Source organism: Lepisma saccharinum, chromosome 1 (genome assembly GCF_977018435.1).
Source record: "Lepisma saccharinum chromosome 1, izLepSacc3.1, whole genome shotgun sequence".
NCBI lineage: Eukaryota > Metazoa > Arthropoda > Insecta > Zygentoma > Lepismatidae > Lepisma > Lepisma saccharinum.
In genome coordinates this window covers 43821861-43836147 of record NC_139229.1, presented here as the reverse complement: position 1 = coordinate 43836147, position 14287 = coordinate 43821861, and the positions used below count along the sequence as shown (strand labels likewise).

Sequence of the window (14287 nt, the reverse complement as noted above, 5' to 3'; positions counted from 1 at the left end):
CAAGTTCTTCATGGATGATGGTGTATGCACTGCCATATGAAATGCCCACTGCATCCGTAGTTGTTTGGATTGTTGACTGCCGGTCTTCCTGAATCAATGCCTCCACAGCGTCAACATTGCTTTGTGTGTGGGATGTGCGAGACCGTCCAGAACGGGGTTCATCGAAGACCTTTACATGCCCTGCAATGTACTTTGCACATCAGTTACAGACATTTGTGAATGTCACGCACGTGTCACCATACACTGCACACAACTCACGATAGGTTTCGGGTGGTTTCTGTCCCTTTGACCACCATGGGATACCATCCGTCAAGCCATTGACCTTTTCAACTGGAACCTGCATTCCAAAGGAACCGTGACCGAGGATGTCGAACTACAAAAGCAAAAGAAGCACAACAACGAGATCTAGGTACCCTCATAGATTCTAAACTAACTTTCAAAAATCACATATCAACCATCACAAAAAAGGTGTCGAATGATATGGGTACCTGGGGGAAATCCTGGGGGGTAATGCAGTCAGGGGTGTGATGCTAATCACATCACCCCCCCTCACGACCGGATCAAGAAAGTGTGGGGCGTTACCCCCACACCCCCTATACGCCTTCATGGCGTGAAGCTAAGCACAGGGAAGTACTTTACCTTTTTACATTTACATTCTTGAATACTGTTCACCCATCTGGAACATGACTGTCCCTTGTCATACCTCCAAGATCGACAGTGTTCTCAGCTTTTTTATTTTCCATCCTTTGATAGAGAGAAGAGTGCCGGCCCTGAGACACCTGTTTGTAAAAACACTAAGTTGCTGACCAAGGCAGATTTATTAAGAAATAAAAACACTTAACAAGTAACGTTTCAACCCTGTATGAGGGTCTTCCTCAGACGAAGAACTTAACTAAAAATTAATTGATACAGGATTGAAACGTTACTTGTTAAGTGTTTTTATTTCTTAATAAATCTGCCTTGGTCAGCAACTTAGTGTTTTTAATATGGAAACAAGACTTAATTATATTACTGCTTGTAAACTTAAACATAAATACTCCAGAATCACGTAGATACGTTGCAGATATGAAATTACTACATAAGATCATTAATGGAAACCTAAGATGCAGCATCCCACTCCACGAACTCTCCCTCAGAATGCCCAGACATAAAACATTGAGCAAGGAAACTTTCCACACCCCAGCTCCCAGATACTCTCTCATACAACGTTCATTATTCCATAGGCTACCGAAACAATTCATCATCATCTCAAACCAAATAGATATATTCAATTCATATTAGTCTTTATCACCAACTTAAAAAAAAAATCCGTTTAGCTTGGTACTGTCTTGGATTGTTTATATTTATATTTTGTTTATTTAATTTTATCTTATTTTGCGTGTTTTTTAACACTAGTGGACTGTTTTACTGATGTTTCTTTCCGGTTTAAAATGGCTTCTGCTGTACTGGAAATTTCAATAAATAAATAAAAGAAACCAAATCACACTCCGCAGCTCAACTGTGTCTAACATCTCAAGCATAGCTGCAATTTTGAAACAACTGCCTCTCGGCATGCACGAGGTGCACACTCATGGAAAGGTGGCAAAATACATGTACTTCCAAATGTATATTTCAGTTTTTGTGATTACATTTCGATTTGGCTGTAAGAAAATTACTCAATTACTTTTTGAAATCCCCTCGTACTTGCAGATGAACAGAACATCCCATAAGTTCTACCGTATTTATTCTATGTACTGCTAGCAGAACAGAAAGTGGGAGAAATACAGTGTTTTTCATGGTCGAGTTGGCCGTGGAGCGGCGGCTAGCACACTGGGCAGTGAGCACACATCTGCAGGCATTTAGACCCACAGCTGTACGCTGACCTTGGCACTGGATGCATTTGTGCTTCATTTGCACATGTTTGTGAAGCTTAAGTTGTTAACAAGTGTTTCAGGGGGGAAAAAAAGCACCTCTCGACATCTCGACATGATACATGAGGATGCAGTGATAGCTCATACAGTGTTTATTCCTATCTGTCTACAGAAGAATAAGGTTAAGCTGTGCATGTGGACCAGAGTTTGCAGTCAGCGGTGTCAGAGGGAGGGAGGCGCAAGTACCACTGAGTGAGCAAGAAAAATCAAAATTCAGTGGATTTGTACCTTCAATATGCATCAAATTTAAAGGTATATTAAATATATCTTGCCCATGGGTGTACCCAGACCTTTTCCAGTGGGGGCAACAAAACATTTTCCAGGGAGGGCAAAAAATATACTAGGTACATCAAAATTATGGCAATACTCTTTTCTTAACTATCTGAAAATTGAGTAAAACTTATTTTACTTTCGAACATAAAAAACAATGAACCAAATGAAATTTTCACTACTCATTTTTGCAGGGGGTTTGTGTCTCTTGCCATTGTGCTAGATATGCCCAGCATCTGTAAAGCTCCCCCCTCCTCACCCCCCCCCCCCACAATCTTTTCAAGCTTGAGTGGCTTGTTTTTCCCTCATGCTTCCCTTTTTTAAGATGCAAAATCGTGGGCAAAAATGGATGTGTGATGAGTTCGAAGAGAATGGCAGTCTGTTGACACAATGCAGAAACAGAAAATTTTCTAAGCTACATGGTACAATGTCCTCAGTGGCATATTTAAGATATTATTTCAGGAGCGGTTTTTATTACGAATGTCACAGGAAAGTTTTTGATTTTGGGGTAGGAGTACAAAGTTGAACATACATATTACCATATTATCTATACACACACACATACATGCATGCATGCATTCATACGTATGAGTCAATGTTTATTGTTTTGCTTTTTGTGACACTTTTGGCTAATTTGCATAGATGGGGATGAGTGATGATAGGATGAAATTGATGAATGGACACTCACAAACATCCATGGCCGGGCCGGGATTCAAACTTGGGACTGCTGGCATCGTAGCACAAAGTGCTAAACTGTGCAGACCCTCGACTCCTGAGCACCGTCACCCGTGAGGAGGGGAGGGGGAGAGTGTAGCATGCTTTCTTATGGCCCGAGCTGAACGGAAGGGAAAGATGCACGGAGACTTTTCGTCGAAGGTCCTCTTCCTTGTGGTCGCTCTATATAATAGGTTCATAGTGGTAATAATTATTTTGGAAGAGCTATTGGTAAAAATTTACTATAGTTCAAACACCTAGAATTTCTTTGTTTCTTCAATTTTTGACATTCGTACTTATCTGCTTCGCGGAACATTCCTTAAGATGTATTGACATTTTTTTGATCAAGGTAATTCCAATTTTTCACATTACGAGTACTTCTTTCTCGGAATCTTTTTGCTTGCCTCAGACACAATATGGCGCATACACCTTTCTTACATAATCGCACGTCGTGCTTATCTTTTGTCGATTTTCATTCGTTATGCAGTGTTTCAACTTTCGGAACCCAAGAAATGCCCGTGAACAAAGCTCATCTGATGTAATTTTTTTTAAAAAAACTTTTTTGCATTTTTTTTACGAAGGAAATTGTAATGTTTCGTGGCGCTATACGTGAATGTTTTTGGGGCTATTTTCGTTTGAAATTTTTGAGTCCAAATTTCCCACAGATTCTGGGCTCCGCCCCCGAGGTAATTGACCTACCACCCCCATACGGTACCGTGGCCCCACCTCCGCTCCGGGTACCCAGCTTTCTCTATAGTCCTTGTTAAAAGCATGTTAGAAATTGGCCGAAGTCACCTGCCCCAAATAAGCCCCAAACTTTTAAATTTCAAGAAATCCGTTTCCAGGAAGACGGAAAACTTACCTGAATTTCACCATGCAACCACGACACGTCATATTAGGCAATAGGCATATACCCCCAGCCCATTCCTTCTAACGAGTAGCTTACATTCACTGCCATATTTTCGACATTCCTTTCCTTTCTTCACGATCCCGTGTTCAATTAAATTAAAAATCCACTGGATCTTCCACACCCGGTACGAATTTCACCACGCATCCACGACACGTCATTTTTCTAACTTTTGTTGCAAACACGGATAGTTCGAAACACTGGATACCCAACGAACATGACCAAAACATAATCACGACGTGTGATGATGTACGAAGGTGTACCCCCCAAAGGCTATTCTCCGTCGGAGCATGAATTTTCAACGAAGAACATGAATTTCCGCTATGATACATTCCCACATCACACAAAACACCTTCCCGATGTTAGACAATGCTACAGGAACTTATTCTGGTAAGTAGTTTCTTGTGTAAAAATGAAGAAATGTGTTTGAACTATAGTAAATTAGTACAGAGCTATTTTCAGCAGATTTTAAACCGAGCATGTGCATAATCTACAACCTGGCCTACTACATGTATGTGTGGATTCCTTAGTTGTTGATGTGTATCAAACTTATGTCATTATGCATTTATTTTCGTATGGGCCACAACAACAAGTAATTTTTCTGCACACTATGAAGTTGGAAAAATATCGCAAGGTGTTCCAATATGAATTGGTGCTGGTAATATATTATATGGCCTAAGTATAAAGAAGTATTGCATTCCTTAATTCTTTCGTTGTTAGGTTAGGCAGGTCAGATTTAGGGCTGTTAGCATTAAAATCATTTCTGTGAATACTTCCCATGGACAATGTATTATCGGTAAAAATCTGATATTCCCTGGACACCTATAACTTCTTCGTTTTGTCAATTTTTGACATTTGTACTTAACTATCTGCTTCGCGGAACATTCCTTAAGGTGTATTCACATTTTACGTCCTGGAATCGGTGGGAAATTTAAAGTAAAAAATTATTTTTGTTTGAAATTTTTGAGTCCAAATATCCCACCGATTACGGGCTCTGCCCCTGGGGTAATTGACCTACCGCCTCCAACCGCTAACACGGCCCTGCCACTGCTTCGCTCCCCGGCTTTACCTGTCCCTGTTAAAGGCATGTAAGAAATTGGCCGGAGTTACCTGGCCCCAAACTTTTAAATTTGAAGAAATCCATTACATCACACAAAACACCTTCCAGATGTTAGACAATGCTACAGGAAGTAGTTTCTTCTGTAAAAATGAAGAAATATGTCTGGGGAATATCAGATTAGTACCGTATTATCTGTTGACAAGCGACTGTAAGTATCGTAGACTAGTGGGAATTAATGTAGAAGCAATTGGAAGCTTAGAATGCATTTAGGGACTTTATTTTAATGCTAAGAGAACCAAACCTGCCAGCCTAACCTACCTACGAAAGCATATATTGAACAAAATCTTAAGTCATCGCTAAAACTCCACAGTATATGTCAACAAAAGTAAATCGAAATCAAGCCATGTAAAAATTGTATTCGTAGCATGATGAAATTGCAATAAAAGAAAAGGAACTTGCGCCAAATACAATCCTATTGTTAGGCAATTACTTTTGCTGGTGAAAATTGCCCCATAAACTGTTCTCATCACCTGGTGAAAATAGTCGCGGCCATGTTTTCTATAGCGTCTCTCCCGTAACACATTTTCGATACTGCTTTCCATGCATTCAGGCTATGTGAACATACTCCAGTTTTTTTCATTTGTAAGCAGACACCATGAGGTACTTCATAATTCTATTAAATAAATTCATTATGAATAATTTAATCCAATCTCATATCTAGTACCTTACATTTTATGTGTGAAATGTCACACACGTAATGGTGGAATGTCCCAGTAACAGAAACACCAATATTGTAAAAGAATGTACAGGGAAATTGTTTTCATGTTTAGAGATAATGTTATGTACAATACAAAATGAAAAAAATATATTTTGAATGCCTTTCAATTATTCAATTAACTCTTTCGCTGCGGTCCTCACATTTATGCACAGCACACCAGGTGCCTTGCTCCGCGGAAGTCACATTATTGCGAGTTCATACTTCCACTCGCTGCGGGTGTCGCATTTCCGCAGTACATCGCTTTTAGTAGCCTTCTGACATCTGTTGATAGTATTTGGAACTATTTGAACTTGTAGTTTTGTTTTTATCCGTATGATGTCGCTAATTACGCCTCCGTTTAGAATTCTTTGACATACGAGTGTTAAGTTCTCTGACATGTCAGTTTCAAATGCATGTTTGAATGTAAACAACATGGCTTTGTCAAGTCGTTAACACTTGTCTGATAATGATGTTACTCAACTGTTATTTGCCGAATCAGAATCAGAAGGTGAATTAAGTTGTGATGATAATAGCGACATTTTTTATGAGACTTCAAGTGGTGACAGTGATTGTGTAGTGTCTGATGAAGAATTTGTACCGCCATCCATCCATAACATCATGGAGCAGAGTGCAAAACAGTATTGATCTAGGTGCGGGAAGTTCGACACAGGCAAGTGCTAAGTTACTTCGTGACAGTACAGTATTTAGCTCACCATTTTCTTGTTTTAGCAAATATTTCCCCCGCTCAGTATTTGAACACACAACAGAACAAACTGAAGTTTTCGCCACCCAGTATCTTGATACTACTTACGAATCTCCACGCCGCTCCAGCACTCTGCGTCATCCCGTGTTTTGAGAAATACCATACCATCAGGGACTACAGAATGGTTTGCCAGTGCAAGGAATGACTTTTGTAATTTCCCTATAACATATTTTGCAATTTAATTTTTTAAAATTATTCTTTCTAAAAAAATGTGTTGTTTTTTTTTCAAAATTTCAAAATATACCACCAGAGACTACAGAATGGTTTTCCAGTGCAAGGAATGACCTTTGTAAGTTCTCTATAACATATTTTGCAATGTAATTGTGTAAAATTATTGTTTCTAAAAAAATATTTGTAAAATTATTGTTTCTAAAAAAAATGTTGTTTTTTTTTCAAAATATCATACCACCAGGGACTACAGAATGGTTTTCCAGTGCAAGGAATGACTTTTGTACGTTCTCTCTCATATATAACGCAATGTAATTGTGAACACTATTTGTTTATAAAAAAATAAAAGGTAAAGTGTTCCCCTGTGCATAGCACCACGCCATGAAGGCGTATAGGGGGTGTGGGGGTAACGCCCCACACTTTCTTGATCCGGTCGTGAGTGGGGGTGATGTGTACAGCATCATGCCCCTGACCGCCTTTACCCCCTAGGGTTTCCCCCAGTTACCCATGTTATTCGACACTGGGTGGGCACCGGGGCCACTTCCACAGTTAGAAAAGTTCCCAGATTTGAACCGGCCGGGGATCGAACCCGGGACCTTTAGCATGGTAGTCAGACGCGTTACCGACTGAGCCACAATTTAATTACGCAGCCAAGGGATGTTGTGTGCCAGAGAATTCTGCAGTGAAAGAGTTAAAGGTCTGTTGCAATAGCCCTTTCCTCTCCAGTTAAAAAAAAATGTCATTTGATGTGACCATGTAGTGGAAAATAGAAATTGGAACTCTTGTATCTTTAATACTACTTTATTTCAAATAATTCTTGTGAAGACAGACAAGGTCAATTTTTTTTTTAACATCTACACATGCAGATCAAGCCTCTCTTCCAGATTCCAAACTCATTCATATTTTTCTTCCACAGATAAATTTTCTTCTCTTGTGAATACACTAAAAAAAAGACTAGTGTTCAGTGCTGTAGCCCCCAAATTTTTTGGAAAGGATACGGTACCCCGTAAATACTTATACCCAAATTGTACACACTACTAATAATTTGACACATACAAGATGTTTCCATTCGAAGGATTTTGATTTTAGTAGATTCACTCCGAAAAACATAGTTTTAGATAGATTAGTTTGACTTCGTTCGTCTGTGATGAATATAGGCTACAGATGCTAAAATTTTGGCATGAGTTTACAATACCGGACCACTCTCAAATTTCATTGAAATTTCGCATACTCACTAATTGAGACATCCTAATCACGAATCTGCATCTAATAATTGGCGGTCAAGCATGGAACTTGTAAAAGAACGTCTAGAAGTTGTAGAATAACCTTGTTAAATGCCACAATGATTCTCCATACAAAGCAATTGACAACCATGTATCTTTCGCATTTCTTGTCACACAACAGTTTTCCTACCTTGTGGTCTGACTTCAGACGAGGAATGCCTACAAGGTTAGGTTAGGCCTGTTACATTAGGTTCCATTAGCATAAATACAACGAAAAATTATTATGTACGCTAAGAGAACTAAACACACTAAAATTGAAAAGCTTTCTGCCTTGATGTCAGTACACAAGGTAGGTCAAGTGTTGTGCGATAAGTGAGACCCAATTCGTTACGCTGTATTCAGCATGGAAGAATGGCGGGAGACACGCACAACAGTTTTCCTACCTTGTGTTCAAGGAATGCCTACGAGGTTAGGTTAGGCCTGTTAGGTTAGGTTCCATTAGCATAAATACAATGAAAAATTATTATTTAGGAATGTCGACTCATTTGATTAGGTACGTTTGGCAAAGATGTAATGCATGCAGATTTTTGCATGTTGGGAAAATGGCATTTTCAGTAAAATTTAAGTATCCCCGAAATGCATTTCTTCAAATTTACAGGAGTAATTACTTACCGAATGCAGTTTCTTTAGAATTGTGGAAGTTCGGGGAGGTGTTTTCTCGCATGTACGGGGAGGTGTTTTCTCGCATCGTTCATTCAATTTTGCCGGTAAATCATCTATTTTGTGATATAAATGCATGACTGATGCACGAAAGCTCATGCATCCATATACTTCCAGGTGGATGTAGCCTGTGTGTGATGATGTAATCCCAGTCAATCCCGGTCAGTGTTTTCAAACACGTGTTTTTGTAACTGAAGAAGGTACATTTCCGCAAATGGTTTGTGGGGCTATGTGTCAATGGTTCATGGGGCTATGCGAGAATGGTGTGTGGGGCTACGCATATTTTTTTCAAAACCAATTGTTAACTATTGTAACCTATACGTGACCCTACCTAACCTAACCTTACCGGAAATTGTTCGTGGGGCTATGCGTCAATGGTTTGTGGGGCTACGTAGGTATTTTTTGGTGGAGTGGGGTGGAAACACTGCATGCCGACTACGGTAGTGAAACTGTGACCGCCATTTAGCATGTTACTGAAGGGAAAGGGAAAAAGAAACTAACAAAACTCATACGTCGAAAATATAGATCATTTCCGTAAAAAAAACAAAATGGCACCATCAAGAATTCTTAGGAATGCAGAATACGTAAGTACCAATGTGAAAAAAAAGAAAATAAAGGAATTTCAGGCATTTCGGGGATACTGAACATTTAATGCGTTTTCCGTTGACCTGCTGTTCTTATGGTAGGGTTACGTTACTTTAGGAAAATATACTTTATTTCGTTTCTCTCTACATTTCCATACTTGACAGCCAATTATTACATGCAGATTCGTGATTAGGAGGTCTCTATTAGTGAGTAGGTGAAATTTCATAGCAATCGGAGAGTGGTCCGGTATTGTAAACTCGTTACAATATTTTTTGTTGGTAAACTGTGCAAATTATATGCATTCACAAACATTTCAACATTAAGTTAAAAACACTAATAATTTTCAGATAAATTCATTTTGTTATATCCATGGAATAGGACCACTTTTCGAGCAAAACCCCTTTTACTTTCCAAGGTAATGTAATGGGTAATTTAAGCTTATTAGTTTGCGGGTTTCCTGGTTTTAAAATTGATATTGCAACCAATTTCTTGCTCTAAAGACAGTTGCATATTACACCACTTGCTCAACAAATATCACTAAGTTAAATACCGAAACCAGAAATCAAGTTGATGTTATACATGTAAAATCAATCAGATTTTGCTCAAATAATTTTTTTTTTCTGTTGCGAAGATAAACACAAACATATCATTCGAAAATTTTCCAATAATATTTCTGTCCGTCAGATAGATTGGAACCAATCTAACATTTCGCAATAGAAACCATTGGATTTTCTCTTTTGGAAGGAAATAAAGTATTCGATAAATATTTACATGAATATATGACAAATACTTACATGAATACACAACCTTTTTTACCTACCAGAAACAACCGATTTTTTTTTTCCCCACTACTGACCTCTTGAGTGATATCCAGTTCGTGCCTTGCATTTTCGAAAAGAACCTCAAATTCCTCACACTTTTGTTGCAGGGCTTCCTTTTCTTCTAGAAGAACCAATCCATATTGTGCCGATTGTATTTTCTCACTACTAGCTTGATCTAATTCACGAGTCAAGCGTTCTATTTCTTGTTGAAGATCTTCAATGGTGGCAGAGCCTTCAGCACCTGTCGACGACATTTTTACAGTGATTTATTTCAGGTAAGCAAAGGTCTTACTACAATATAAAAACATAAGATTGTAACATGTCCACTGAATTACAAATGCTCCTAATATCGAACACGTTGAAAATAACGCGTTAAAATAAAATGTAAGTCACACATAACGATTCGGACGATACCCTTTCTTTCCGTCACAAATCGGAAATTAACGTGTACAACGCATTACAAATTCATGTTTCGAAAAGAGTTACTAGTTTCATTTTCTGTTGATATAAATACATTTTTGTTAATCTTCATAATAAACATTTCCGATATAATTTTTAGACTTAATTTTGTAGAAGTTTTTCTAAGCGTTCATTAAGTTAATATATTATGTACTGTTTCTTCTCTTCAGTAGTGCTAAAACAAGTAAGGGTGCACTACCGCATCTCCGTATCCCATATGATATATGATAATCTTCAGTACGTGCATCTTTATAAATTGTACAAATTCTTATTATTTTCCTCCCTTCTGGATTATGAAAAAGTCATTTTGACTTTAAGGTCAGGGGCTAGGCGCGGATTCACGGGAAAGGTGACAGGGATGATCGCCCTTCCCACAGTGGCGCAACCACAGAGGGGCAGGGGTGACATTGATTGCCAAGAGCACCTGCATGGGAGGCACCAAGGGGAAATTGCTCACTTGATTTAATGTTTTATGGAAATAAAAATACATTTCGTAAAATTTTGTTGCTCGTTTCGCTCGCAATCTCTGCTTTTCTTAGTCTCATCCAGTGGGAGCAGGGGGGGCATTGCACCCACTTCGGACAGAAATCAATTGTGTGGGGCAAGGAGGGGCAAACATTGAATAAAAAAAATAAGCAAGACCAACAGAGGGCCCGTTCCGACAGTCGCACGAGTGTAGCGCGTTAAACGTGTTATGGTAACTGCAGGGACGTCGGAACTGAGGGGCAGGGGGCGACTTGTCCCCCACTCATCATCGAGGGGGGGGGGGCAATATAGTATTTTTGTTCCCCGATCGCATGCTAAAAATGAGACTATACTTTCTCCAACTTATCTCTGGTTTTGAAAAGAAAAATGGAAAAAAATATTTTTGCGCTAGTTGGACCAACGTAGCCTCACGTTTTCGCTACCAGCAAGAAGTACGTGACACAAGGATTGACGTGCAGATTAGAGTTGCAGCCACGTCTCCACAAATCAAGTGTAACGTGGCATTACCCCTTAGGAATTCGCAGCTTCCGTTTCCAGGTTTTCATTGAATGTACCAGGTTTTGTATACGTACAGGCGAGGTCGGTGTGAAACAATTAACCAATTTACCCTGGTGGGAAAGGAGTGGGAGATGAGGGGCCAGCCTAATTTCAAATCTCTTCTTTTCCATCTACGATAAGACGATACTAGAGCCTCCAAGACTTGTCGAAACGAGACCAAGAATGAGACAGAACTCTCTAAAATTTAGAAGAAGAATACCCGTGAAAACGGGTATTTAAACTTCAAGACGAGATCCACTACGTACAAGATAAACATTTACGACTGGAGACAAGACCGAGAATGAGGTAAACCTCTCCTTCCAGACAAGACGAGAGAATGACAAGTATCGTCTCGATCATATCAGTGCTGTACCCTCAGTGCCGGAATAACAACTTCTCTTACCAACACAACAGGGCCTCCCCCATGGCGCAGTGGTAGCGTCATTGCCTTGTAATCAAGGGGTCCCGGGTTCGATACCCGCTGGAGGCACAAGTGGTTCGGATCCAACTTTAAACTGTAGGTCCAGTCCCGATTAGCCTTACTGTGCATAAAGTGGACTTAAAACACCAACTCAAACCAAAACTCTTACCAACACAACAGAAAAAATATATTTCTCCTGTCCTCAATTATCTCAGTGTTCGATCTTTCGCCCCCCCCCAAAACCCCTCCTCACAAAATTAAGCACCAATGCCCATGGGCGTCCGCTCCGCAGGATTTTCTCCAGGGAGGGGCAAGCAAGGTATTTTTTTCCAGGGGGTCAAGGGACACATATTTTCCTCCAAAATAGTGATGCCCCCTCAAAAAACACTATTTCAGTCTGAAATTATCATGTTTCTTCAACGAATTTATAATAATTAACATAAATTACTGTGATTGAAATGAAATTATGTGTGAAATATATAATTTTTAGGTACACATTCATTTTCCAGGGGGGCGCCGTGGCCCCCCCTTGCCGCCCCCCCCTTCCGGACGCCCATGCCAATGCCCCTTAGCGACAGACCTACCATGCGTGTCGTAAAATGTCACAGTATTTGCTATTTTTTATTCAATCTAGCTGTGCAAATTATTTGTAAATATGAGAGAAATTTAAATTAGCCGCCTCCTGTCAATGAGATCCACACAAACATACACATACACAAGATCCTCAGGTGAAAGTTGACGCCCCACAGCCTACCTCAATCTGCTCTTGCAGCAATTTTGGTAATAACTTCTCTCGAAATTACTTATCTTTCAGCGCCCGGGGCCACAGTCGTAGTCAAGCCAGGGTTTCCCAGACCAACGTTTTTCCGAAAAATTTCTGGAAATTGCGATCGATGCAGTGAGGATATTTTTAATGCATCCTTGTATATGTCTTAAAAGATTATAACGTTGCATTCCACCCCGTGCATATAGCACGTGCCATGTACACACATTTAAGGGATCTGCCATTTTGGAGGTGATGTGATGAGCACCACGTTCCGGTTCCGGTCCCACCGCAGGGTTGTCTAGACCTAGGTATCCGCTGATTTGAGGTTGAGCGAGCCCCGGAGACGCTTTATGCGGAAACAATGCCGGCAAAATTCCCACCCTAGGAACATGGCCGTAGGCAGGAAAAAATTTCGGGGGGGGTTCATTCATAATTGTTCCCATGGGCGTCGCCAGAAATTTGAATAATAGAAATAATAACAATAATTGTACAATAATAATTAAAATTTCATAATAAAACAATTTTATTCCATAATAATAATACTAATAATAATTATTATTATATTATTTTTATATCCTTGAGGGAGCTTACTCAATCCAGCAGATGAGTGAATATCCAGCACAAGTTTTTTTTTTTTTTTACGTTTCATACAGTGTGTACTGAAATGCACAATTATTATACTTCGTCATTAATCTTTAGATACCTTCAAGAGAAGAGCTTTAAAAGTTAGATGAAAATTTAAGTCATAAAGCTTTTGTTGTTTGACTTTAAAATTATTTTTTTGGAATTTTGAAAAGTGTGGAACCAGTTATTATTTTTAAAAACTTAGCGTGGTGCATGGATTGTAACCTCAATCGCGAACGTAATGCGCTACAAAACTGGAGATCCTAGTTTTAACTTCTATCAAGGGGGATTTTTGACTTTATCGGACAGGGAATTTAAAAGCTGGAAAGGGAATTTTGGGACAATCATAAGGGAATCTTCAGTCTATATTCCTTGTGACTCAGGAGCAACGCTGGAAAGATGACAGCAGAAGTGATAATGGAGGGGTCGCGGGTTGGCTACGATTCTGAGAATAAATCCTGTTTCACTCAAGTTTCAGAATTCCAAATGTATGAAAATTCTAGCTCGATCGTTTCAACATTGTCTCAATGTATTTTTGTGATGCTTCGAAAAAAAATTTTGAAAATTTGTTACAGATTTTGGTTTCTGAACTTCCATTAATCCAACATGTCAGAAGTTTCGGGGGGGGTTTGAACCCTAGAAACCCCCCCTCTAAATACGGCCATGCCTAGGAATCGAACTAGAGCACTGCGGCTCCGGGAAGTTGGCATTTCATTCCAACCGTGCAAATCATTTTTCAAAATTTGAGAAAGATAAAATTAGGCTCTCGGCGGAAGACGCCTCAACAAGCTTCAGAGGGAAGGGGTTAGTCTATTTTGAAACAAACAGCAATGAGAAAGTGAACATCCCAACTTTTTTTTTTTTTTTTAATGGTCTTCAGTTTCTTGACATAAACCAACATTCCAAACTGAAGCAAGAGACGACGTAGGTCAGGAAGCCGCATTCACTATGCAACACAGTAGCCAACGAGTCGTTCAGGAACAGAGCGGTTTAGGATCAAGATTCATTTGCAAATATCCTGACTGCTATTTTGGTAGTCAAGAAGGTCATTGGCCGTGCAAGAAAGAGTACCCGCGTCAGACATAGTATACATATA

General features: G+C 39.5%; 1 protein-coding gene across 1 annotated transcript in view; it reads right to left on the bottom strand.

Moving 5' to 3' along the window:
- Nucleotides 1-10322, bottom strand: part of BicD (Microtubule-associated protein Bicaudal D) — a 91858-nt gene extending 81536 nt beyond the window's left edge. The window contains exon 1 of the mRNA XM_083131272.1: nucleotides 9934-10322. Coding sequence (XP_082987398.1) covers nucleotides 9934-10152 — 219 coding nt within the window. The 5' untranslated portion in view covers nucleotides 10153-10322. The remainder of the gene's footprint in view (nucleotides 1-9933) is intronic.
- Between the last annotated feature and the right edge of the window lie 3965 nt (nucleotides 10323-14287).